The sequence below is a fragment of the Haliaeetus leucocephalus genome, unplaced genomic scaffold, assembly GCF_000737465.1.
Source record: "Haliaeetus leucocephalus isolate CR32 unplaced genomic scaffold, Haliaeetus_leucocephalus-4.0 Scaffold251, whole genome shotgun sequence".
Taxonomy (NCBI): Eukaryota; Metazoa; Chordata; class Aves; order Accipitriformes; family Accipitridae; genus Haliaeetus; species Haliaeetus leucocephalus.
The window spans coordinates 6,578,520-6,603,037 of NW_010972687.1; the positions used below are offsets into that span (position 1 = coordinate 6,578,520).

The following is a 24,518-nucleotide window of genomic DNA, read 5'->3' on the forward strand; positions in this document are numbered from 1 at the left end:
TCCTTCTCACCATAGGGTTAATACTGGATTGAGACCAGGCAAAAGATGTTTAAACCAAAATGCAGTTTCCTTCTTAAAGCATTTGAGTTGGGTATGTTATTAATGTGCCCACATTAAAGTGAACTCTTTTATCAACATGCATATTGAACAAGAAAAATTGAGCAACTGGGTAGCTGAACATACATACAGCGTACACAACTAACCACTTTTTGCAGTCATGTACACTTAAAAAAACCTCTCTTCATATTAAAACATGCCTATTTTATGGGAAAGAGTTTTATACAAGTGTATAGGTCTTGTAAGCACAGGCTGCATTCGTCACTGTGCAAAATTCCTGAACTGTGAACAGACATAGTATATTTTCACTTAGTACTGTGGCAAAACCATATAATATAATCCTCAGAAGCAAGAAACAAGTGCAACAATTCATACATCACTTTTTCATTTTTAATTTAGTAATTATTGAATGGTTCCAGAGCAGGCACTACATTACTTCAAACACAATCAAGTATCTTTGAAATAATGTTGAAAAATAACCTCTTCACCTCAGGATACACACACGCATATACACACACATACACAAATTAATTTAGAAAATCTGTACATGTGTATTTTTCGGGAAGCAACTCAAAGAACCGTACCACAAAGAATTAGTTTCTGTACTCTGACACACCACAAATTATAATTCATTTTTCTGTAGATAGGGTTTAAGGACACAAAATGCCATGCAGTGCTATTTAGTAGAAAATGAACCGGTAAATAAATTTATCTATTTAGTGTTAAAAGAAAACACAGAATTCCTTAAACAAAACAAATGCCAGTTTACCAGAAATCAGAAATATTTATTGTCCTTGAGCTAGGCAGGCCCCAGTTATTTGTGTTTCCTTAAGCCTATCCCCTTGGTAGACAACAGTGAGGAAGTATTTGACTATGAAAATCTGGGAAATTAATTTCCTATTACTGGCTGCAAAGATGGTTCAAGAAAGGAGTATCCTTGTTGAATCTGAGTCTGAAAGTCCATCTTCTTGATTAGTTGCCTCATAATCACCTGCATTATCAGCTAATTCAATGTCTTGATCATCATTACTCTCTGCGCTGTAATCAACTTCTTCAAGAAAGCGAGGTTCATCTTCATCCAAAACATATGTAGTGGGGCTATAATGAACAAGAAGTTACATGAATTATGTTAAAAGTTTTGCTTGAAACAATACATTCAGAACATGCCCTGTCCCTATCCTGACATACAATAATCCAAAAATTACCTCAGGAAAGGGGCTGTTTACCCGAAATAGTATCAATTTTTTAATTGCACATAAAACAACTGGGAGCCAAAACCATGTTTGTAAGACCCTGAACTAATTAGTCAGTCATACACAACTCATTATCCAAATGTGCCATGACAAACAAGCTACACATCACAGACTTAAACTAATGGCCTCTAAGACCTTCATATAATTATAGCACTATCAGAGGTTATTGCAGAAGGATACAACTACATAAAGAAACAGAAGTTGCTATAAGGTATAAACAAACTAAAAAACAGATGAGACACTAAAAATTCAATTGGGAAACCTCTGTATTTTATTAGAACACACATTTTGCTGAAAAGCATTGTGAGCAATTACACAGTACATATCAGAGATGACAAAACAAGGAGTCATGTTTATGCTTAGAATTAAGTTACCATATGAATCACTTAACTCATATCAGGTCCTCACACACTTGCACGTAGTTAAAATTTGTATGTTAAGCCTTGCTGTTCAAAAGGCAGTGGATTTAAGGAACTAAGCCACTGCCCACAGAATGGTCTATGCCCTTATCTAATGGCCTCCAAGAATAAGAGGACTAACACCTTTAGTGTTAACTGGAGAAAGGTTAAAAGACAACTTTCTGATCCTCCCACCTCCCTAGGACAGAGGAGAGAAAAAAAACCCACCACCAAAACAAAAAGTGTTTTCCAGTTTTCCTAACCCACCCTGGGACATAAAAAGCTATCTGCTTAAAAGCACTAAGTATTCCTAAATATTTCATAAGTAATTTTATATTCAGATGAAGTCCTACAAAGGTTTTGTAATGCATTTTACCTAATAATCAAGTCACACAAAACTAATACAAAACAGTGAGAATGTTCTTACTGAGAAAGATCACAGGGTACTTGTAGAAATGTTTGCATATTAATTTTGATGAATTTTGTTGTCTTACAGCACACAACAGCCTAGCTTGGCTGTGGCTTTATAATTAAAAGGATTAATCACTGCTTTCTAAAGGTCTCTTAGGAGCTTAAGTGAACCACCTGAAATCTGCAATGCAATCTCTATTCAATATAAATAAATGTCACAGTATTCTTCTTCTACCTGTAGCCTCAATGACACGCTACACTGTCATGTTTTGTACTGTTGACAGTTCAATTTAAATATTGGGAGAACAACAAATGACAAGAATTGTTAATCCTTGCTTAAGGAAAAAAGGACAGAAGACCTAAAATAGTAAGAAAATAAATTATCAAAAATTCAGTTTAGCTACAGTCTCTGGATTTACATTTAAAACAATCTGTATCATGGTTCACTAAACAAGCTCATACTCATTAAGCCATGCAAAAAGGAATGCTCCACAAAACTAAATACTTTTAGAGATTATTTAAGCCATAACCAGGGGAACAACCCACTATGTTGGTTTATGAACTAGGTGTTTAAAACAAAATTGTTTCCATTTAGGAGACACAAAGAGTGAGGAAAATAACTACTATCTTTGCTAAGATGCCTTTTTCATTTTACAGGTAGGTAAGCCAACATACCATAAGGATACACGCCTTACATGAAAAACCTGTGGTAGAACCAGCAAAGGAATGTAATTTTTCTGTGCTTTTGTCCTGTGACGCTTTCCATCCTAGGAAGTCACTACCTATCAACACTTCTTCTAAGGAAAAAAAAGTTGGGGGGGGGGGGAGTTTGTTTCATTTGTTTGCAGAACAAAATGAAAGGAACTTCACCACATAGATCACATTCCAACCAGTGCACAGTTTTTTTGCAACTTCTGCTTCTAATCACTTAACACAGATAATGATTTGTTAGCTTTTGTATGCAAGGGATCCACACTGCAATTGCAGGATAGACTGTGTAATTCAATTCACAGGAAATGGAGCCATTAAATCTGAATGTTGGCCCAATATTAACTAATAATTCTGAATACTGAAACAGAAAACTACAATGAACTATGTCAATGACATATTTTACTAACCACTGACAATGGGATGTTAACACATTACAGCAGGCACTTATAAAAATTCATGTTAGTGAGGTATAACGTAGAATAATAAAGCTCTTAAAAAATTCTATCCACTCTTTTTAATAAGTGTCATTATTTGGAAATTAAACTCACATAGTTAATCCAATTAAAAAAAGCAACCAACAAAACCTATTTTAAGGAAAAAAACACAAAACTGGACACACAAGCAAACCACCTCTTAGTTCACCTCTTAGAAGTGGCTTGTCATTTCATATAATATGTCCTATTTTATATTGTCTTGAAAAACACACAGGTATATGTATTCAATATCTATTTTTGTTATATTTGTATATATGTATTTTACTTATTTAGGTATGTGTAAGCATGTAGGCATGCCCCTAACTTCTAGAAGTTCAGCCACTGTGCAGTCTTCAGGTCAGTGTGTCTGATGTAACACATTTGCTCTGGCATGTGTATGTTCAAAATTCTCATCCGAAACTGAGGGATGCTTTTCATTGACATTTCCCATTTAATAAAATCAACATTATAAATTACTTTATTAAAAAAAAGTACCATTAGAATAGATGAACAGATCTTATTTTCAAAGGTACACAAACTTTTAACGTAAAAACTGGCTCTGAAGTCTGCCTCATAACAATCTTAGCTTTCTACTTACCATCCAGGCCAATGCACCATGGCTTCTCAATCACTTATTACTGAAAATAAATATTATGATTGTATTTACTAAGATTATTTTTTCACTTTCCCTTTCTTGAGTCTTCATTCCTCACAAAATGGTATCTGAGTTCAAAGGAAAACATTCAAAGGAAAAACCCGTGTCACATACCACTCACATACATTTGCTTTGCCCATGGCATGTTTTCTTCTGATGTAGCAAATGTTAATCTTGGATATTTAACTTTTCAGCAATCTTATTCTAAAGGTAAGCATGAATCTGCAAAATGTAATTACTACTCTGCTGTTTTACTGAGGCTGGGTCACAAGAAATGTAGAAACCAAAACACCTGAAAAAATTTCTTGCTGTTTAATCAAATTCTTTATTTGCCTCCCTGCCGCTCCCCACCCTTGGCATATCTTGTGACAATATATTTTTAGCTGCTGTCATGCTGATTCTATGGGTTTTAATTTCCTAACTTTTCCCTTGGGCTTTTTCTAATTAACTTGCTCAATAATCCCTCTTCCTCTACCCCCACACCTCCCGCTTTTCCTTTTAAAAGGAAACCATTATTTTTCTCAGGTTAGCAAAGGTTGTTTATCACACAACTACAGTTCTGTAACGTAAGGGATAGCATAATCTGTGTATCTTCTTTGAAGTCATGGCAGTTAAAAGAGAATACTACATGAAAACCTGAAGTTTTGCAGATTTTACTTAAACAATATTTTATGGGTAAAAAGATGAACTCCGAAGTACCTGATACAATACTGTGGTCTTCATGTTTATGAAGAACTTTAAGGATATCCCTTTCATTTAAAAAAAAATATTTTCTACATCACTTGCCATTGCATACACTGAATTTAGGAATGAATGCAACTTTTTTCTAAAACATATTTTAATTATTATTTTTTTAATGACAACACCTTCCTATGTTTTTTCTTATTTACATTAATGCTCCAAACATATTAAAAAATCAACCTATCCACTAACATAGTATATTTTTTCAAACTAAAATTTTATTTGTCCCTCAAAAGATATACTTGGATGTTTTATTATCCACATGACTCAATTACAGCGAAATTAATCCACAAGTCAGACACAACCATTACCAATTTCAGCCCCATGGAGATCAGCAGTTTTCTGAGACTACAGGGGAAGTGTATACATGTTAAAACTTCGGAAGAAAAAAATAAGAAATATTCCCTGCCAAACTATGGAGAATTGCAGCTACTTGGGGAGTTGGGAAAGGAAGGAGAGAAAGATCTGAAGAACTAATGATTCTTTTCAAAACTGCATTGCCAGGGGAGGGAAAATTTTAGCGGAGAAAGAGTCAGGAGATATCACAAAGGAATCGTTTCTCCATACTTTTCCTTTTAATTTCCCTTTAGGGTCTATATTCTCTTCTAGGGATCAGCAATGCTGCTACAGTAGGCAACATCACACATGCAGCTACATGCAGTTCCCTTCAGGACCTCTTCACGTATGTGTTTTTCCCAAGTAGTAAGGATATTTCCTCAAGGGAATTTCCAAGGCTAAAGAGAACATGTCTCACTCTTTTCTGAGCCCTAAGAAGCTGGGTATCCAAATCCCATTTAAGTCTTGTTTTTAAATATCCTCAGAGTTACTAAATTTCACTCCACAGCTTAATAAAAATTAATCTCAACATTTTCTTTGTGCTGTCACCCTGAAATACATTTTGTGAAACTAAAAACTGGATTAAATTAGTTGGATTCAACAATCATTGACTAATATTTGGATCATACTACCAGGAGTGGAAGAAAAGCTTGAAAAATGGTATGAAGAATATAACCTATTCATCATAGTTTTTTGGTTTGGTTTTTTTTTCCCTAGATTACTAGTTTCCTTATTTTGCCCTAGAGAAGATGAACAGTACTCTGACACTACAGTCTATGAAGAATTAAAAGCAATCACTTTCACTTAGGCCAGAGGAGCATCTTTGTGCACGGGCACTGCCACCAGGCCCACCAGTGAAATTCTGGGTGTCATCTTTCATAGCTTTTTCTTCCAGCCTTCTGAAAGGCACAGACAGGACAAGAGTTGCAGCATAAGATGCCTTCTTTTTAACTAAGTTGTACTCCTAAGGTACTGGAAGAAAGGCCAAGAAAAGCTCAAATGCTGCAGGAGAGTGGGGAGGGAAACACTTTTACTCCCAGGTGATAGAGATTAGGAGTATGCAATTGTCTGGGCAAAGTTTAAGAGTTATTGAGGGGAAGGGAAATAAAGTAGGACAAATCCAGTTTCCTTCTGGCAGCTAGAGAGAGACCCTTTACAAGAAAGTCTTGGACACATTCTCACTGCATGTACCCCTCACTCCTTGCCCCATCAGTCTGATGTCTTTTCTCAAGTGTAAGGCTAAGTGCAGGAAATGGATTTTGCATCAGGTTTTTTCTTTCCCACAGCTCCTTTTGGCAGTCTACCTTTTCCTACCATTTTCTAGACATGCTGGGACCCAAAAGCTGTCTGCTTCTCTGCTATAATTAAATTAAATTAACAAACAAAAATACACCATGTTCTAGAACACACTAATGAGCCTCAAAACAATCAATGAAACGATGAGAATTTCCAAAAACAGCTGAAGTTATTGTGCAAAGGATAATTCCAGTAAGTCCTAACAGTTATGACTGCAGTCATGTGTTTTTGTTTCATTGCATACAGACTCTATCAAACCTGTCAGCATAACAACTATAATTCTTACTACAAGATCAGTATTACATTCAGTCTAATCTTTTCCATTTGGAACTGGGGGGGAAACATTGGCAAATGGGTCTGAAATAATTAAAGAAAAATAAAGTGTTTAATTCATCACTTAAAATGTTAAAGTGCACTGCCAGAGGGAAATAAATCTACTTACTGCTTTATTTTCTTAAGTCAAGTATGTTTCAGACATGGTTCAAAATGAACTCATGGAAACTGAGCCTATGTGTAATGAAATACTGGAGGTATATTTTAAAATATTAACATTTACTTGGTTATTTTAAGTACAATCAGCAAAACCAAAAAGAATTTGAAAAACCCTCAAAATCATTTGCAAGAAATAAAAGCAGTGCTTCTGTGTGTTTAGACTTGAACATTTAAACTTGCCAATTTATCCTCTAAAGCACTGAAACTGTCGTTTTGTAAAAAGTAACACCAGTAACATCCAAAATACAAAGGAAATAACTACAATCTTATTCATTCCTCTAACTACACAGGGATATTACAGCTGTGTAAAAACTACTCTCTTATATACTTCTTATTCATGAATTTTTTACCTGCATTTTCATAGGTAGCTTCTCATTCATCTCTAACGATAAGAAATGAGCAGTGAATCATGTAAGTATGAGGAAAGAATAAGCAGCATGTTTATTAGAATAGAATAATGGGAATGGAAGTCTGGGCATATAAAGCAAGGAACAGCACTACTATCTTCTGACCCATGACTGCCTCTGAAGCTGAATAGAAATTAGCTTTATGAATTTTAGTCAATAGAAGCTCTTTGTATATCTCCAGCACTCAACTGAATAGATACCTAACGAACAGATATCTCAGCTGATAGATATTTTTAATAACTCATCTAGAGCTGTACAGAAATGCTAAAACTTCAGCACTTTGGATATGAGGATTGATCCAAAGGACAAATGGACAACATATTTCACAAATACTATTTCACTAAGAAATAGAAACAAAATAAATGAAAATCTATTTCCTGATAATTACGAAGAGAGGGACTTCTGCTGCACAGAAAAGTAGCCAGATCCTTGCTGGGAGGAGAAGTAGTAAAACCATACAAAGCAAACTTTTCCTCCAAACAGCAGTGAGGTCTCATACAGCTAGGGAGCTCACCTCCCCTGTGCTGCAGCTGGAAGAGTACTTAGAAATACCAGCCATGGGCTTCTCTACATTTCATTATCATTGGACTGGGAAGTGGGGAAAGGAAAGCTCAAGAGTTTGATGAGCCTCATCAGAGGTGTCACCAGGAGCTGCTTCAGATTGTATCTATGTAAATTAGTTGTAGCCTTCTACCAATGTTCTGGCATGCCTCTCACACCACCAAGATGACAAGAAAAATTACGATTATGGAATCTGAATGAACTGCAACATCTTGAGGCAGTGTCCAGTCTTATATTTCACTGTATAAGGGAAATACAGCATAGTTCTGAAAACTCATTTAGTGATCAATACAAAAATACTGCTTAAATAGAACCTATACCACCACCACCCCCACAACCCCCCCAAAAGACCAAAACCAAAATTATGAAAGACCAGGGGAAAACCCATGCTGAACCACACTTTTTTTCAGCTGCTAAAATCTGAATATTCCTCGTCTTTTTTTTGTTTGGTTGGGTTTTTTTGAGGAGGAATGATCTCATCAACACTTATCTATTACACCCTCGCCCAGTACTTCCCGAGACAGTACCAAGTGGCTTTCAATAGAATTCATTAAAAAAGATATTAAAATCTATTTTAAATAATATACAAAATAGAAGAACACGGTATCTTCATTATCCCATAAAAGAGCTGACCTTTAAGTACAACCTGTTCTACAGTACGTGTTTCTGTTCTGAAGATAAGGCAGTCCCTGAAAATAAATAACATGAGACTTCCTCCTTGAGTATTGTCGTTGATAAACACTACAGGTTTTTGAACTTTCTACTGAGACATGCGGTGAGTGCTACCAAACACAGAAAACTTGGGCCCCAAGGATATCTGGCCCAATTGTCATATGGGCATATTTGTTGGGGAGCAGAATAAAATCGCTCTGCTCTGGACAGACTTTTCCAAGTAACTGAGCCAAAAGTCTGATGGCCTAAGGTATATGGCAGAACACGGCTTCTGAGCCTCCAGAAACAAAAATCGGCCCATCTCTTAATTCCACCTATGGCAGTATTAATCCCTTCAGCAAAGAATGAAAAAAATAACATGAAAACTTAAATTATTATAACGCACTTTCATTGCTAATAGTGGAGGTACTGTGAACAAAATTATAGTTTCTTGCTTATGCAGAAATTACGTATGCACATGGCTTCTACGGCACACAGCACAGCTATCAAAAATAAAAAGGAGTCAACTCAGTTATCCAGATAGAAAATTCCTATTATCACGCATAGACATGGGTCATTCCCGTCTCAGAAGGATAACAGAATTATAATTTAAGAAATAAACAAAATCTAGTCATATTGTTCTAGGTTTACTAAAGGAACATCTTGCTAGGTTAAGTATTATGTGCTTAAATATTTTTCAACATTTTAAATTGGAGATGACTGCGTAGGTAACTTTGGTTAAGTAAATCTGTGTAATGATGCATCAGCAGGTACAGACAAATCAGTGGCTGTACATAAAACTGCTCTAGTTACACATAAAGTTTAAGAAAATTCACACTTGAAAAAAGGAACAGTGTGATATTAGGTCAATATTCCAGTAGTGACACAAAGAACAGTATAGTTTGCACTTTTCTCTGAAAAACATGCTGTCTTGGGTGTCTGATTCCACTCCCACTTTTCAAATAAGCACTTCCACGGAATTCAATGACATGAATCTCTGTATAAATAATTATGATTATCAAATCACTTTTAAGATGGGTTCAGAACATATAGAGAATCAGGTACAAATACACAACATATTTCAGTCTTAATGCCACATTTTAAAGACAAGTTCTTGGAATTTACACATTTCGTTTTTTCACCACAGATTTTCACATAGATCCACAGTATTGCTAAATGAACACTGAGAGCAAGGTACCTATTTTCTCACTTCATGCTACATATTTTTCTATTTTAGTGTTATAAAGTAAATTTACATTTAATAGATTTACATTTAATATATTTAAGAAACAAAGCCATTAGACATTAGAAAAATCTAAACAGTTGTTAACAGATCTCTCCAATAAAGCTCAATATTTCTTATGTCAATGTTCCTTATCTGACAAAAATCGTAACTCTTAACATGCACAGAATCTGATTTGTTTTTTCTACTGCCTTAATTTCTTTAGTGCAGAAGCATTTGTCACTACCTTTCACCATCTGTAGACAAAGGTCAGGATTAGGAAACTATTTTTTTTTTTCTATATAAAAATTCAGTTTCAAAACATTGAATGAAGTTATTCATTCATCTCTCAACTTAAAATTTTGTCTTGCAGTACAATTACTTTTGTGATTTTCATGACCTAGTCTTTTGGGGTGAAGACTGAACCTTCCTGTTTTTTGAAGTTCCTGAGTACCAGTTACCTTCCTCATACAAAAGGATTCTAAATATTTCCATGTACAGTCTCAATAATATTAACCTTATTATGAACCTCATGTTATTTTTCATCTATGCTCACATGTGCCAAACCAGCTACATTGTGTTTTTGCAACAGTAAGTCTTTCATTAGTGCTTTCAGAAAATCCAGTATAAAACAGTCTCCATGCCCCTTACTTCCACCAACAAAATGTAAATCAAGTCAGAAGCAGTTTCCCCCCTGCCCCAGCACTTTACACGCAGTTCATTTTGGTTTTTCTAGAGCTAGCTGGATTAATGAAGTATCTTAGCTGGAGAAGGAAAGGAAATTCAAACTATACATATCTGTTCACATACCTCTTTCCAGGATTTGCTTTATTTCGTAACATCAAAACAACCCACTTTCCCATTTATTCCTTTTCTCATCTAGCATTACTCAAGTCTGCTATCAAACAGAAAGCAGTAATAGACTTTTACTCACTGGAGGCACTTCCATGCCCATCATAAACAGCGTGCTTTAAAAGTCCAAAATGGAAGAACCATTAAGTCCAAAGGATTGCGTTTATGCTTGTACATGCTTTCAAAACAGCTGATCAACTTGTGTACAGACTAACTACGGAGATCCTATTCCATAATGAGGACCATAACTATCACCTTTACAGTAAAGTTTAATTTCACCAAAACAAGAGAAAATCTCTCAATAAATGATTGTGCTGATCTGTTAAAAGTTTCAGAAATATTAGAAAGCAGTAACCCTGTTCTTAGTTTAAGCTGACATCTAGCACCAACATTTAATCCAGACAACAGTTTCTCTACTTCTTTAGCACAATTGCACCTAATTGTCTACAGTTTGTGGATCAGTTAAAAGCTTAACCAGAGTGGTAAAGCATAACCAGTTGTTTCTCCCCCCACTACCCTGGGAAGAAGGTCAAGAACTCTAGCTTCTTTTTTTATTCACCTCCTTCAAATAGCTTCAGAACTGGATTTTTTTGTGCATGTGTTCATGCAAAGTGGTATGTCAGAAGGCTGGCTGGTACGTGACTCCTCACCCTTTTTTATCCCATCCCGATACTAAAGTGTTTCTGATGTGTCTTTAGCTCTCCAGCAGATCCTATGGGGAGTGACTTATGTATGACATTCCCCAATTCAACAGGTGCTGTTTTAAGGCCACTCCTTCATAAGTAACATTAACAAACTGAGAAATCCAGCACGTAATTTTTTTCCGAAGCACAGCACACCTGTGACCCAGGATGCTAACTTTCTCCAGAGAGGCAATATATAATACAGATTCTATATCTGAGGCAGTTATTAATATAAAGTTACGTGGACATCTGGGGCTGTTTTTCAATGGCAGCCTAATAATTAATTACTCACAACCACATCTTGATTCAAAATGCTGTAACTGAGGTTTAATATTTCAAAGAGATACATTTATACTGAAGCTTAGTTCTAATAAAATTGACAACGATATAACACCTATGGATGGGAAAAACATTATAATCTCATTAACACATAATGGTAGCCGCAAATGGAAAAAAAAAAGTAAAACTTTTAAAAAACTGTAAAGTATGATAAGTAGGTGTAACATGTCAGTATTAAATTTTCAGTTCAACATGCTGCATCAATGCACACAAGGAACTCAAGAAACAAACGCATGCCCTTGCTGAAAGACTATCATTTAGAGGCCATCCACAAGAGCTGTCAAGTGAAACTGCCTTACAGCCAGCCTGTATTTATGGAAGAAATCATATTTACAAAATATTAAAGAGTATGTGACAGAAATGCCAAAGGATCAGAAGCTTGCCTGTGAAAGTTCTGAGGGAGAGAAATGCAATTAGACTGTGATTTTAGAACCTTGTATTCTAATTGCCTAAACTAGGACTCCAATTTGAAGAGGCCCACAACACTAGCACTCAAGTGTCTTTTGAGGACAGACTTAAAGACATTTCCCCCTTCTCACATTATATATATATAATGCTTAAACAGAATTTCCTCTATAGTTTGTGCTCATTGCCTCTTAGCCTGTCACCAGACACCACTGGAAAAGAGCCTGGCTCTATCTTCTTTACAACCTCCTTTCAGATATTTGTACACCTTCATAAGATGCCCCTGAGCCTTTTCTTCTCCATACTAACAGTCCCTGCTCCCCAGCCTTTCCTCCTGTGGGAGATGCTTCAATCCCTTCATCATCTTAGGGGCCCCTCACTGGACTCTCTCCACTATGTCCATGTCTCTCTCGTACTAGGGAACCTAGGGCTGGACACAGCACTCCAGGTATGGCCTCACCAGTGCTGAGGAGAAGGGAAGAATGATGTCCCTCAACCTGCAGGCTACACTCATCCTAATGAAGCCTAGGATACCATTAGCCTTCTTTGCAGCCAGGGTACATTGCTGGCTCATGTTCAACTTGGTGTCCACTATGACTCCCATGGCCTTTTCTGCAAAGCTTATTTCCAGATGGTTAGCCCCCAGCATGTACTGGTGCCTGGGGTTGTTCCTCCCCAGGTGGAGGACTTCACAGTTCTTGCTGAACTTCATGAGATTCCTGTCAGCCCATTTCTAGAGCCTGTCAAGGACCCTCTGGATCAGCGACTCCTAGTCCAGTGTCATCTGGAAACTTGCTGAGGGTACACTTTGCCAGCTGGGCTTAAACCATGACAGGACCTGCCACATCGTCCAGGTCATTAATGCAGATGTTAAACAGGAGTGGACCTAGTATTGTGCTCTGGGGTACACTGCGAGTTACTGGCCTCCAACTAGACTTTGTGCTTCTGATAGCCACCCTCTGGGCCCAGTTGTTCAGCCAGTTTTCAATTCACCTCACTGTCTGCCCATACAGCCCATACTTCATCAGCTTCTCTGCAAGGATCCTATGGGAGACAGTGTCAAAAACCTTACTGAAGTCAAGGCAGACAATATCCACTTCATTCCCCATGTCTACCAAGACAGTCATTTCATTGTAGAAGGTTATCAGGTTGGTCAAGCATGACTTCCCTTAGTGAATCTGTGTTGACTACTCACAATCTCCTCCTCCTTCATGTGGCTGGAAATGCTTTCCAGGATTAGTTGTTTCATCACCTTCCCAAGGATCAAAGTGAGGCTGACCAGCCGTAGTTCCCTAGGTCTTCCTTCTCGCTCTTCCTGAAGATAGGAATGAAATTTGCTTTTCTTCAGGCACCTGTCTCAATCACCGCAATCATTCAAGGATTATTGAGTGCCCTCACAGTGACATCAGCGAGCTCCCTGAGCACTTCTGGGTGCATCTCATCAGGACCTATGGACTTATGCAAGCCCAGTTTGCCTAAGTATTCTCCAACCTGTTCCTCTTCCACCAGGCATAAGTCTTCCTTGCTCCAGATTTTCCCTTGTCCCTGGGTCCTTAGATTACTGAAAGCCAGTTTTGTTAGCAAAGACTAAGGTGAAGAAGGCATTCAGTACCTCAGCCTTCTTCATGCGCTGTGTCAGCAGGGCTCCTGCCCCATTCAGAAGTCAGCCCACATTTTCCCTAGTCTCCCTTTTACTACCTATGTACTTATAGAAGCCCTCCTTGTTGCTTTTAACACCCCATGCCAGATGCAACTCCAGGTGGACTTTATCCTTCCTAACCATGTCTCTGCATACTCAGACAGTGTCTCTATATTCTTGCCAGGTTAGCTGTCTCTGCTTCCACCTTCTATGTATTTCCTTTTGTCCTGGGTTTGGCTGGGATAGAGTTAATCTTCACAGGAAGCTGGGAAGGAGGCACAGCCAGGACAGCTGACCTGAACTAGCCAAGGATCTATTCCATACCATGTGACATCATGCTCAGTATATAAATGGGGAGCAGGCTGTGGGGCCAGGGGCTCTCCCTCCTGATGTGGGAAGTGTCGGAGTGTTGGGTTCCAGGTGGTGAGAAGTTGCACTGTGCATCACTTGTTTTGTATATTATTTTAATAGTACCATTGTTGTTGTAACTTCTCTCCTTGTGTTGTCCCAGTAAACTGTCCTTATCTCAACCCACGAGGTTCCATTTTTTTCTTTTCTCCTTTCTGATTCTCCTCCCCATCCCACCGGATGGCAGGGTGGGGAGGAGTGAGTGAGCGGCTACATGGTGCTTTGTTACCGGCTGGGCTTAAGCCACAACACCTTTACATGTTTGAGTTTTGCCAGGAGTGGTCCTTGAATATCCACCAGTTTTCTTGGGTCCTTCTTCCCTCCAGGGTCTTATTCCACGGGACTCTTCCAAGCAGATCCCTGAACTCTCCTCAAGCCCAGGCTTATGATCTCTGCCCTGCTCCCTCCTCTTGAGAACCTGAACTCCCATCATCTCTTGGTCACTGCAGCCAAGGCTGCCTTCAACATTCACATCCAAACCAGCACATCCTTGTTTGTGAGTACCAGATCCAGCAAAGGACTTCTCCTTGCTGGTTCTGGTATCACTTGGGTCTGGAAGTTGTCATCAGTGCTCTCCAGGAAGCTCCCAGATTACTTATGCCCTGCTGTGTTGCTCCTCCAGCAGATATTGGGTTGGTTGAAGTCTGCCACAAGGACCAGGGCTTGCAAACATGAGGCTGCTTCTAGCTATCCATAGAAGGCCTGATCCATTTTATATTCCAGGTTAGGTAGCCTACAGCAGACACCCAATACCATGTCACACAGTGTGATCTGCTCTTTAATCCTTACCCATAAGCTCTCGGTTGGCTCATCATTCATCCTGAGGCAGACCTCCATGCATTCCAGCTGCTCTGTCACATAAAGGGCAACTCCCCCTCTTCATCTTCCCAGCCTATCCTTACTTAGCCTGTATCCCTCCGCTGCAGCACTTCGGTTGTGCAAGGCATCCTATCACATCTCCATGATCCCAACAAGATCACAGCCATGAAACTGCACACAGACCTTTAATTCCTCATATTTTTTCCCCATGCTGCATGCGTTAGCATGCAGGCACTTCAAAGAGGCACCGCAGCATGCTTATTTCTCAGAAAGGGTGTGGGTTTCTTCCATATGGTCCCTCACAGGCACTTCCTTGCTTACATGCAAATGCTTCAGAGAATGCTGTAAAGCAATGCTTTAAAGAAGAGAGTCAAAGTGACTCTTAACCATTTAGTATTTATGAATAAGTAATTTATTTTAAGTACGATACTTAGTGAAGAAGTTTCCCACAGCCCCTTTGTGTACCTCTGTGCATTAAGGCTAATTCAGCTGTTCCCACTGCTATTCTAGACTGAAGCCTGCCTGTACTATTCTTAATCTCCTGTGGAGACTCTGCAACTTCTACAGATAACTGTTCCAGAACTTCATTTTTGCTTGCCATATAGAATTTTTAGCTAAAGTCTAGAGTGACTTTTCCTCATAATTTAAGGCCATTACTCCTGGACCTGTCTGCCCTAGAGAGAACAGACTTTTTGTGTCTGTCTTCTCATATTTGAAGGCAGGTGTCATGTTCTTTTCTCCTTCTCCATCCCCTAGTTTTCCTCTTCATTTTGATAAAGGCCTTGTGAGGAAAATTGTAATAAAAATGATGAATTTTATTTGCTGTAGTAAGACTTGCTCTATCATAAAGATGGAATTCTATCTGGTAATTTCTCTCAAGAGCTTTACAGTATAAAACATTGCCCCTTGCTCCCCAGCTTTATTTCAAGGAATATATCTATCTGAGATGCACTACAGAACTTTTTTCAAGCATCTACACACTTCCTGACCAGTTAACATTTTTCACTTCTCAAGTTCTGGTCTCTTTTGTCAATGCTTACACCTCATCCCAAAGAACAACTCAAATGTCTATCAGACAGTAAGCTCCTCATATATTTAAGAAGAATTCTGAACAGATTACTTACCTCCAGACAATACATATCCAGAATCCCTGGCAACACATATAAAACAATACATAAGCAAATAAAGTTTTTTCTCCTTAGGCTGGTCCCTGTCCATGAGACAAAACCCACTGAATCTGTGTTTTCCTAATTCAAAAGCTTAGGACAAGAGAGCTGCTTTCCACAGTTACCTGATGATCAGCTATCTTGGCCCCCCAGCATAACAGCAGTGGAAGCAGATTTTCTGTGCTAACATCCCTGTAGTATTGCTCATTAGACTACTATGCTACACAAACAGACAAGTAAGAGACTTTTTAGAGCAAAGCAGATAATTACATTAATTCATTCTAATGGCCAACTTTTCAACAAATGCAACGAATAAAAGAAAAAGAGTTCAAGACTCTTCACAGTTTACCCCTACCTCCCCCCTGCTCTTTTTTTTTTTTCAAACACACTATAGAGATAGCAGAATATGGTTTTACGCTTGCAAAACCAAGGACACTGATATTTTATTTATACTTTCAAACTATATCTTACAAGGCTGATAGTAATTCATATAACATCAAGTGAAAATTTTGAGCGATACATTGAACAGTAATGTTACAAACGCTGAGTGCTGCTCTGTGCTGCTACCATTGTTTTGGTACTGTTACATTAGTACAGTAAAAAACACTGCGGCATTCCTCGCAATTAAAATGCTGCATTTTGCCTGCACTGGAGACACCATGCTAATGCCACTCCAACAGTTGTAAAGCACTGTTTGCTTTTTTCAGCATCTGCCATATGACTCTCTCCCAGTGAGCCTACCTGCACTTCAGTGAGGCTTACACACTGGTGGGGGTGGGTTACTCCAAAGCCACCTTCTGATCCTATCTCTTCGAGGAATCACTAACTTGGCCTTACCCAAGCACAAAACTTGGTCTGACAGTAAGAATCTGGCCATTACAACCATGCTAAAACTGTACTAGTGAGCAAATGATACTGGCAGATCCAGCCATCACTGGAGTGACAGATACCTATACATCACAGCTGCTTTTCATATACTTTTAACCACTTCCTTCAGACACTCTCCTATTGTTACTCCTATTGTTCTTATCACCTTTTAGCTTATACTTCACTTTTCATTACTATGTGTAAATGCTAAGCATGAACACAAGCTCCAGCCTTTCTCAGTAGTCCACATTCTGATAACACTTATGTGTTTCAATGCTGGAACTAAACATCATCTTCCCCTTCCATAGGGTACCACAGATACTCTCCCATATCTCTGCTGGTTTTGCATGGTTTACAGACAAATTGCTCATCAGTCTAGCATCTAATGAAAGTCTTAGTCTCAAGAACCCCCTTGTTGCAGTTGCACAAAAACAATAATATATTTTATTTGACCCCAAATTTCCACTGTATTGCTTTAGCGAAGTTGGAGCTACAGCCAAGGCCACTATAAAAACGTTTTTGGCTCCAAGTATGCCAAGTGGTAACATTATAGTGTGTAAATCTTACTTCTTTCTAATTTAATGCTTTTCTGAAGTCTGGAATTGCAACTCTGCTTTATTTAATCTCTAACCAGATTTTCAGAAAGAGATGCTTGTACATTTGAAATCACTTATTTACTGTGCATCTCCAATTACTATGTACATGTGCATACTTCAATAATTAATTAGATGAATAGAAATATGCACTAGTATGCATACTTTTGCAAGCCTATCTAGAGCTTTAAGAATTGGCAACTTCATAAGCTAGCTACTGAGCAGATACATTTATTTTGTGACCCGAATGTTATTTCGCACGTTTTAAGTTCTTTAAATGTTGTTATATATCTCTACCAGAGAGGAAAAAAGAAAAAAGAAATTGGAAGAAAAACTTACAGTTCTTAGAGTGTTTTAACTCACATACTTTAAGCCTGTCTAAATACATTTTTAATACTGTAGCCAGTAATAAAAAAAGAAAAAAAATGCTCTCAAAGAAACAATTGAGACCTAAGACCTGAGTTTTACTGCATATAGTAACTCCCCGATGACATTAAAATGGCCAGTGTTTATTTATCCCAGCAACAAATGTGACATATAGTCTAACTCTGTATTTATTGTTTTCTTTAAAAGCTTCAAGTAATTGAATTAACAAAATACATCTCCAATATATTCAGATTATTGTTACACTAACAGGTCAAACACATCAACATTATTTTGTATGAGTGAAAGAACATTTTTGAGAGAATCTTTACATCATTTGAGAAACTGCAATTCCCCCCCCCCCCAAAAAAGTAAAAATAATAAATGTGTACTACCTTGTCACTTTACAGCTTGACTCGATCAGCTCATTTTCAATATCCAACAGACTAGAAGGCAGATTATATTCCAAAGGTGAGGCCATTCTTTTTAAACGCAGTAAGCCAACACAAAATTTTGCTCCCATCTCCTCCAGTTCTCTTGTCCCTATCTGCAATCCCTAATTTAAAAATAAGAATTAAATATTCAAAATAGGTACACGCAGATGGACCCACACATACTGCAGAATTACTATTTAAAACACATTTCATTATTTTATTTAATATACTCTCTTGCTCTAAAGACAGAACAAATAAGAACTGTAAACACTTAACAAGAGTATCAGAGAAAACTCAATAACTACATGACTCCTCTAAGGCTGAACAGACATTTCTGGACACAACCATATTTCTTGGGAGCTTCCTAGTCTACACTTCTAGCACATCAATATTAACAGGACTTTACCCAGTGGCAGCATTGGAAGAGAGACAGAGATCATGTCCGCGTTTATACTTATAAAATTATTTTAAAAACCTGAGACAGAATTTATAAAAAGGAATTCCAAATACTAAGATTTCAAATACAAGATTCTTCAACAGAAGTTCCATTAGAATGAAAAAAATGAGTGAATTCATACTTTAGCTGTGATCAAGTTCATTGCTATGTTCTGATGCATAACTAAGACTATTTAAGGCAACAAAGTAACTCCTTGACACAAACACCTCCTATAAGTGACAGGCTGTATGTGTTAATTCTGAAAGCATTTATTCACACATTTAGTAATTAAAAACAACAAACAAAGTATCAGAAGCCATAGCTGTTTTCTAACTCGAATGATATACCAAGGCATCTTCCTCTTTGTGTAGAACTTATGTAATATTCTGAGTTTACATATGTGATAAAGCCTCCCACCAGATAATTCTACATTTTTAATTTAGCCAGCAGTGCAGTATGTAGGGACAGAACCTCTGACATCAACTACTTTATGAAAAGAATGATAATCCAGTGCGACCCTTAACAATTATGGAATTGGCTAGTACTGACTGTATATACACTAACAAATTCAATGTCACAAGCCAGCTCAATCTACCGCTTTGCAACTTCTGTACCTCAGGAGAATTTAGAAGGATTTTACTTTGGATCTTCTAAGCCTCTTAAGGTAAAGGGTAGTTAAAAAGGAGCTTTGACAAAAACAAGCAGGGAAACAGAACCAGGAATTGGTGGTAAGCTAAGTCATCAAGTAGGAAAACACATGAAGCAAAAAGAATGGAGTAGAAGGTTTTTTTACTAAAAGCTAAAAACCACACACACAAGCTTTGTGTATGTTGCCACACTGACACTGTATTTTAAAATGCAAGGTTTAAAAAAAAGAGTGTTATGCTGCTCCAGAAACGGTACAGTCCGCACATTCTTCATGTACTTCTGTTTTGAACATACGCACACTTAATAAATAGAAAGATTGTGATTTTATTTTTCTTGCGAGTTCTGTTTTTTCCCCTTGGTATTCTTCATGAACAAGGTGCTTTTTAGTAACAAGAAAACTAATGCTATATTCACTAAACAGTGCCATCCTCCAGCCAAATGGTACAGAAACTTGCTAGCAGTGAACAAGAGTTGGATATTTGAGTATGTATTATTGTTAATAGTAATACTACTTACCTCTTTTATAATGCTTTTGTGCTGTAGGTTTCAAAGCACTTTATTAATAAAGGAAGAATTATCCTCACTTTACTGATGGAGAAATGGAGGCAGAGAGGGTTGAAGCGATTTGCACAGTGTCTCACAGCATGTCACTGACCCCGCTGGGAACAGAAATCAGTTCTCCTCACTCCCAGTGCAGTACCTTATCCACAGAGGCCAATTTTTTGTTTTTGTTTTGTATTTGTTTGCACGTCAGTAACATTCGAAGACCCCAATCATAGCTGGGGCTCCACTACGCTAATCACAGGAAGACACAGTCCCTGCCCCAAAGAGATTAAAATAACATTAAGGACAAGAGGCAACAAGTATGCAGAAGAGGAAGGAGAAGGGTAACAGTAATCTCACTGTTACACAGGTTACTAATGTGCATAACTTGATGGTTCAGAAACTTTTCCAATCATTGTCTACATCTGTTGCTGAAGAAGTTACAGTTAGTTGGCAGATTCCTTATAAGACAGTATAATAGGAGTGCTCTAAGTTGAAAATGGACAAGAGTACAGTATAAAAGAAAGTGCAAAGACAATTGTTAGAAAGATAAATAGCGTGTGCATGTTCCACGGCTGCTATTATCACCACAGCAGAAAGAGGATATAACTGAAGAGAGACGTAAACAGATCAGACTGAAGGTGGATAACTGTGAAACAAAGTTTGAACAATAAAGTCTGAACTTACTATACTGAAGGGTCTACATTCTTGTGGTAAAAGTTCATGCCAAAGTCTAGATTTGCTTCTGCCATTTCTTTAAATCATAATGGAGAATGCAATACCACACAGCTGCCAAATACCAAATTTCTTAAGCCACAGTTATTCTTCCATCAGCCAAATCTCTTAATTTCCATGAAACAAGAGACCCAAAGTCTGTTTCAGGAAATAATAACAAGCAGTTGCCCTAACTAATGGACCCAAGGTGAAGTCCATTTTCACAGAAGCCTTCATTACATTCCTCTTCTTGATCTTCTCATCACCTTCAACTGTTGTTATAGCACTTTTAACTGTGGCATATTAAACTTCCTTAAGTGTTAAAGCATTGCTTTGAAGCACAAGCCACCTGGAAGTGGTGCCTTTTTTTTTTGTAAACATGCACCAAATTTCATTTGTTTTTCTTTACATTTTATACAACTGTTTCTTCTAGACAGTAACATTTTAGATGGCTGGTTGAAGTCTTCCTTACTAAGCACATCATGAAAATACCTTCACATGAATAGAGTGTTTCGGTGATGAACTTTGCTACCTGAAAGTAAAGATACACAACAAAGGCACAACTGACTGCGACCTCAAGCTGAGAAGAATATTCCTGTAATATGTACTTAATAAATTGAAAACAGCCATACTAAGATTTGGAGAAGTCAGTTGGACAGTAAAACATCATCTTGTTCTTCTGCTTGCTTATTCAGCAGAGGCTACAAAGATGTGATTATTTCTGATAGCTCAAAATCTAGAGACTGAAGAATCGTGGTAACTGACCAAGTTTGTTGACTGAATCCTTATCTCCTGAAGTCCTCTCTTTATGTGCACCATAAAATTGCAAGATAACAAAATCTTTTCAATTAACTTAAAAATTAAGCAATACTCCCAAACTTATTAATCTCCAATCAGGAAAGGGATTGATTTCAGTTTTCAGGTGGTTTGAATTGTTGAAGAAATTGTTCTTTTGTCTGGCATCTTAATTATCCTCCACAGTAGATCTTGGGAGCATCTTTTCAACTGAACATTTGCTTTTCAGTATCTTGAATCACAGATGACTGAGCAATAATTGCAGCACTAATTCTCAGTGTACTACAAAGACCCCACAAAAACAGTTAAAACAAGATTGGTTCCAGAGATAACTCTGTCACCAGGGATCCTAAATTCAGGTAAGAATTGCTAACTTCAGTTCAACAACTTCCTGGCTGGCAATAGTGTAGCATCACCATTGTCTGAGTAAAATAAAAAAGAGTAAAAAAGAAAAACTGATGTTCTGATATTCCCCAGCTTTGGCAAAGACTCAGCATTTCTTCCACAAAGAACAGAATTGGTGAGTAATCCTCTTTGTGCTTTGAACAAGATTCAGTGATGATGCCAAACCAGAAGACTGGAAAAGTGCTTCAGACCTTTACATTACACACAGTCCAGTCTCTCAGATCCAAAGTGTCATGTCCCTTGGGGTGGGAAGTAGGAAGGGAAGGAATTTCTACAATTTAATTCCTCTCTGTGTTTTGAAATAACCCACTATGAAATATGTCATCTAATTTATACTGCAAGTTTATTTACAGAGTTGCTGGCCCCACTCCCTCCACACACACGAAAAAAGGATGACAGCCTTTATCTCTTTGACCTTCTCATTAGACAAATGTTGCTCTTTTCTTGTTCTGTCTAGTCACCTTCGCCTTTTAGATACATTGTCTTAGTAAGTCTGAGCATTATCATAGTGAGGAAAAAATGAAGAATCTTCCCCTATGTTCAAAGGATGACTAAGTCCTCACAAATTGCTTTATTCCAAATAAAATGAATGACAGAACAGCAATTTGATCTCATCAGCTAGTTTCTATTACAGACAGGAATGCTCTTCCCTTTTGAGTAAATAATTTTTCCACAGAATTCAGCCATTTTTTTCCACCCTTACTGAAGAAGGGCTTTGCAGGTTAAGCATCTTGAAAGTTTGTCCACAAAGAACCTTCAATTCACCTTTCTTAAGAACTTTTGTAGCAACACTACTAAAGCCATGAAGTTCATGTTTAAGAATTTTCTGGAAGTTTCAAAATAAGCAAGTTGGACAAGTTACCTTTTTTTAAAGGTCCATAATGATGTCATCTGAGGAATAATGGAATATTCTGACAATAGCAGGAATAATTTTATCAATTGACAAAATTAACTCATTCATTTAGTAGTTACAGACCTAGTGAAATTCCTGCCAAAATCTATTTTCCTTCTGTATAAGGAGATAAGCATGGGTGTTGGAGCATATATTAATACATTAAATACACCTGGTTCCAACATTATTTTTTTTGTTCCTGCCCCCTCCCTGGCCTTGATCCCAGTCTTCTGATCCTCTTTGTCAAGCACCTTATGTGAGGTTTATGGTCACTTTCTTGATTTGCATTCCTAAATTCTGTTTTCAAGCAGAGGAAACCGTGACTTCTTTCCTGAATGTTCATTCTAAGAACTTGCTTCAATTTGTAGCTAAATTTAACCCAGTGACAGAAGTTGAAAATCAGATGTTAGGGTGGTGGTTCTCCTTTTTTTTTCCCCATGAGTATTTTCTTTGAAGTAAGTTTTCTGTCAGTGAGAAACTATGAACAGGGTCACCTTTTGTTTTCAAATATCCAGCCCTGTTAATACTTTTGAAGGAGACAAATTGACAACAAGTTTTAAGTCAAGAAGTCAAAAACAACTACAATGAGTTCAGAGATGTGTAATTTGTAGTTCTGGTAATCTGATATGAAAGTGTTTTGATTTATAAGCCTGTTTCTGCAGCTACACAGGAAAATCCTGTAAGGGAGACTACTAAGTATCTGATGAAGAGCCATGAACTGCCATGGTGAAGCTGAAATTGCCATTTGTAAAGGAAACTTTTATTCTAGTATTGGCGTTTATTACTACCCAATTTTAATAATCTACTGGAAAGAACAGTTCTGATTTTTTTAACTACATGCATACATGCATATGTATTACAAGCAATAATTAATACTAATCTTGTTAAAACAGCCAATCAGCATAACATATGGGGGGGGGGGGGGTTAAGTGACATATGAAGACTGTTATGCAACCTATAATATTGTAAATTATGTAATTTCACTATAACATTAGTGTACACAGATCTTAGAAGAGTTTTAGAAGTTTAAAGCAAGCAAGCAAGTGGGGTTATACAACAAGATACCAATGCAAATGGAAGAAATTATGAAGCAAGAACAATTTGACAGATGTATTTTCTTACCTTATATTTGCCCTGGTCACATCCACATAATGTGCTTTCCATTGTGTAGCTCCTTTGTACTCCTATCTCTCTCCAGACAACAACTCTCGCTGTTGATTCCTTGGACCTTTCCACTACAAAGCTGCAGCTGCCCATGCAGAATGCTGGGGCAGTTTGACTCAGGATCTTGGGCAGTGCCTGCAGGACAGCAATTTGAGAAATACAGTGATTCTTTTATTTCACTTATGGAAGCAGGGGGGAGGGGAATACGCAATCACAAACTGTTACCAAAAAAATTGCTGCAATTTGAATTCAAAGAACAAGAATGAAAGCATTTCTCCATCTTGAGTTTTCAAAACCCAGTGTGTGTTCAAGTGACAACAGGTTTGCTATTTCCTACTTATTAAAATACTCTTTTTCAGACTCAATCACTAAAATTGTTAGTCATGTGGGTAAGAAACAGGATACAGAAGAGTTCTTCAGGTGATCACCATCCCCTAATTCACTGAGCTAACTTTGCTCAAATTAAGTATACTACATACACCATATAATTAATTTAATTCAGTTTCAGATTGTTTCAACAATCCAATCTACAGACCTAACACAGGCACTATTTTATTAATACATAAAATTCGTTCATATTCAACACAGCAGTAGGCGCACGTTTAACTTCAAGAACGTGAATCAAAGTTCAATATAACTGTTTACATGACAGCTTGGAAAAAGACAAGAAACAGTTAGGTATTTGACTA

The 24,518-nt window shown here is 37.5% G+C and overlaps 1 protein-coding gene across 7 annotated transcripts in view; it reads right to left on the reverse strand.

The window, feature by feature from the left end:
• Window positions 1–425: 425 nt before the first annotated feature.
• Window positions 426–24,518, reverse strand: part of AGTPBP1 (ATP/GTP binding protein 1) — a 75,526-nt gene continuing 51,433 nt past the window's right edge. For 3 of the 7 annotated variants that reach the window (XM_010568648.1, XM_010568647.1, XM_010568650.1), the window contains 3 exons: window positions 23,788–23,964; window positions 18,194–18,354; window positions 426–1,155 (listed from right to left, as the gene is read on the reverse strand). In XM_010568648.1, coding sequence (XP_010566950.1) covers window positions 978–1,155; window positions 18,194–18,354; window positions 23,788–23,964 — 516 coding nt within the window. In that variant the 3' untranslated portion in view covers window positions 426–977. Of the gene's footprint in view, window positions 1,156–2,794; window positions 2,824–18,193; window positions 18,355–19,832; window positions 20,135–23,787; window positions 23,965–24,518 lie in introns of those variants that run through there. The other 4 variants (XM_010568649.1, XR_774417.1, XR_774416.1 and 1 more) reach the window with 4 other exon arrangements.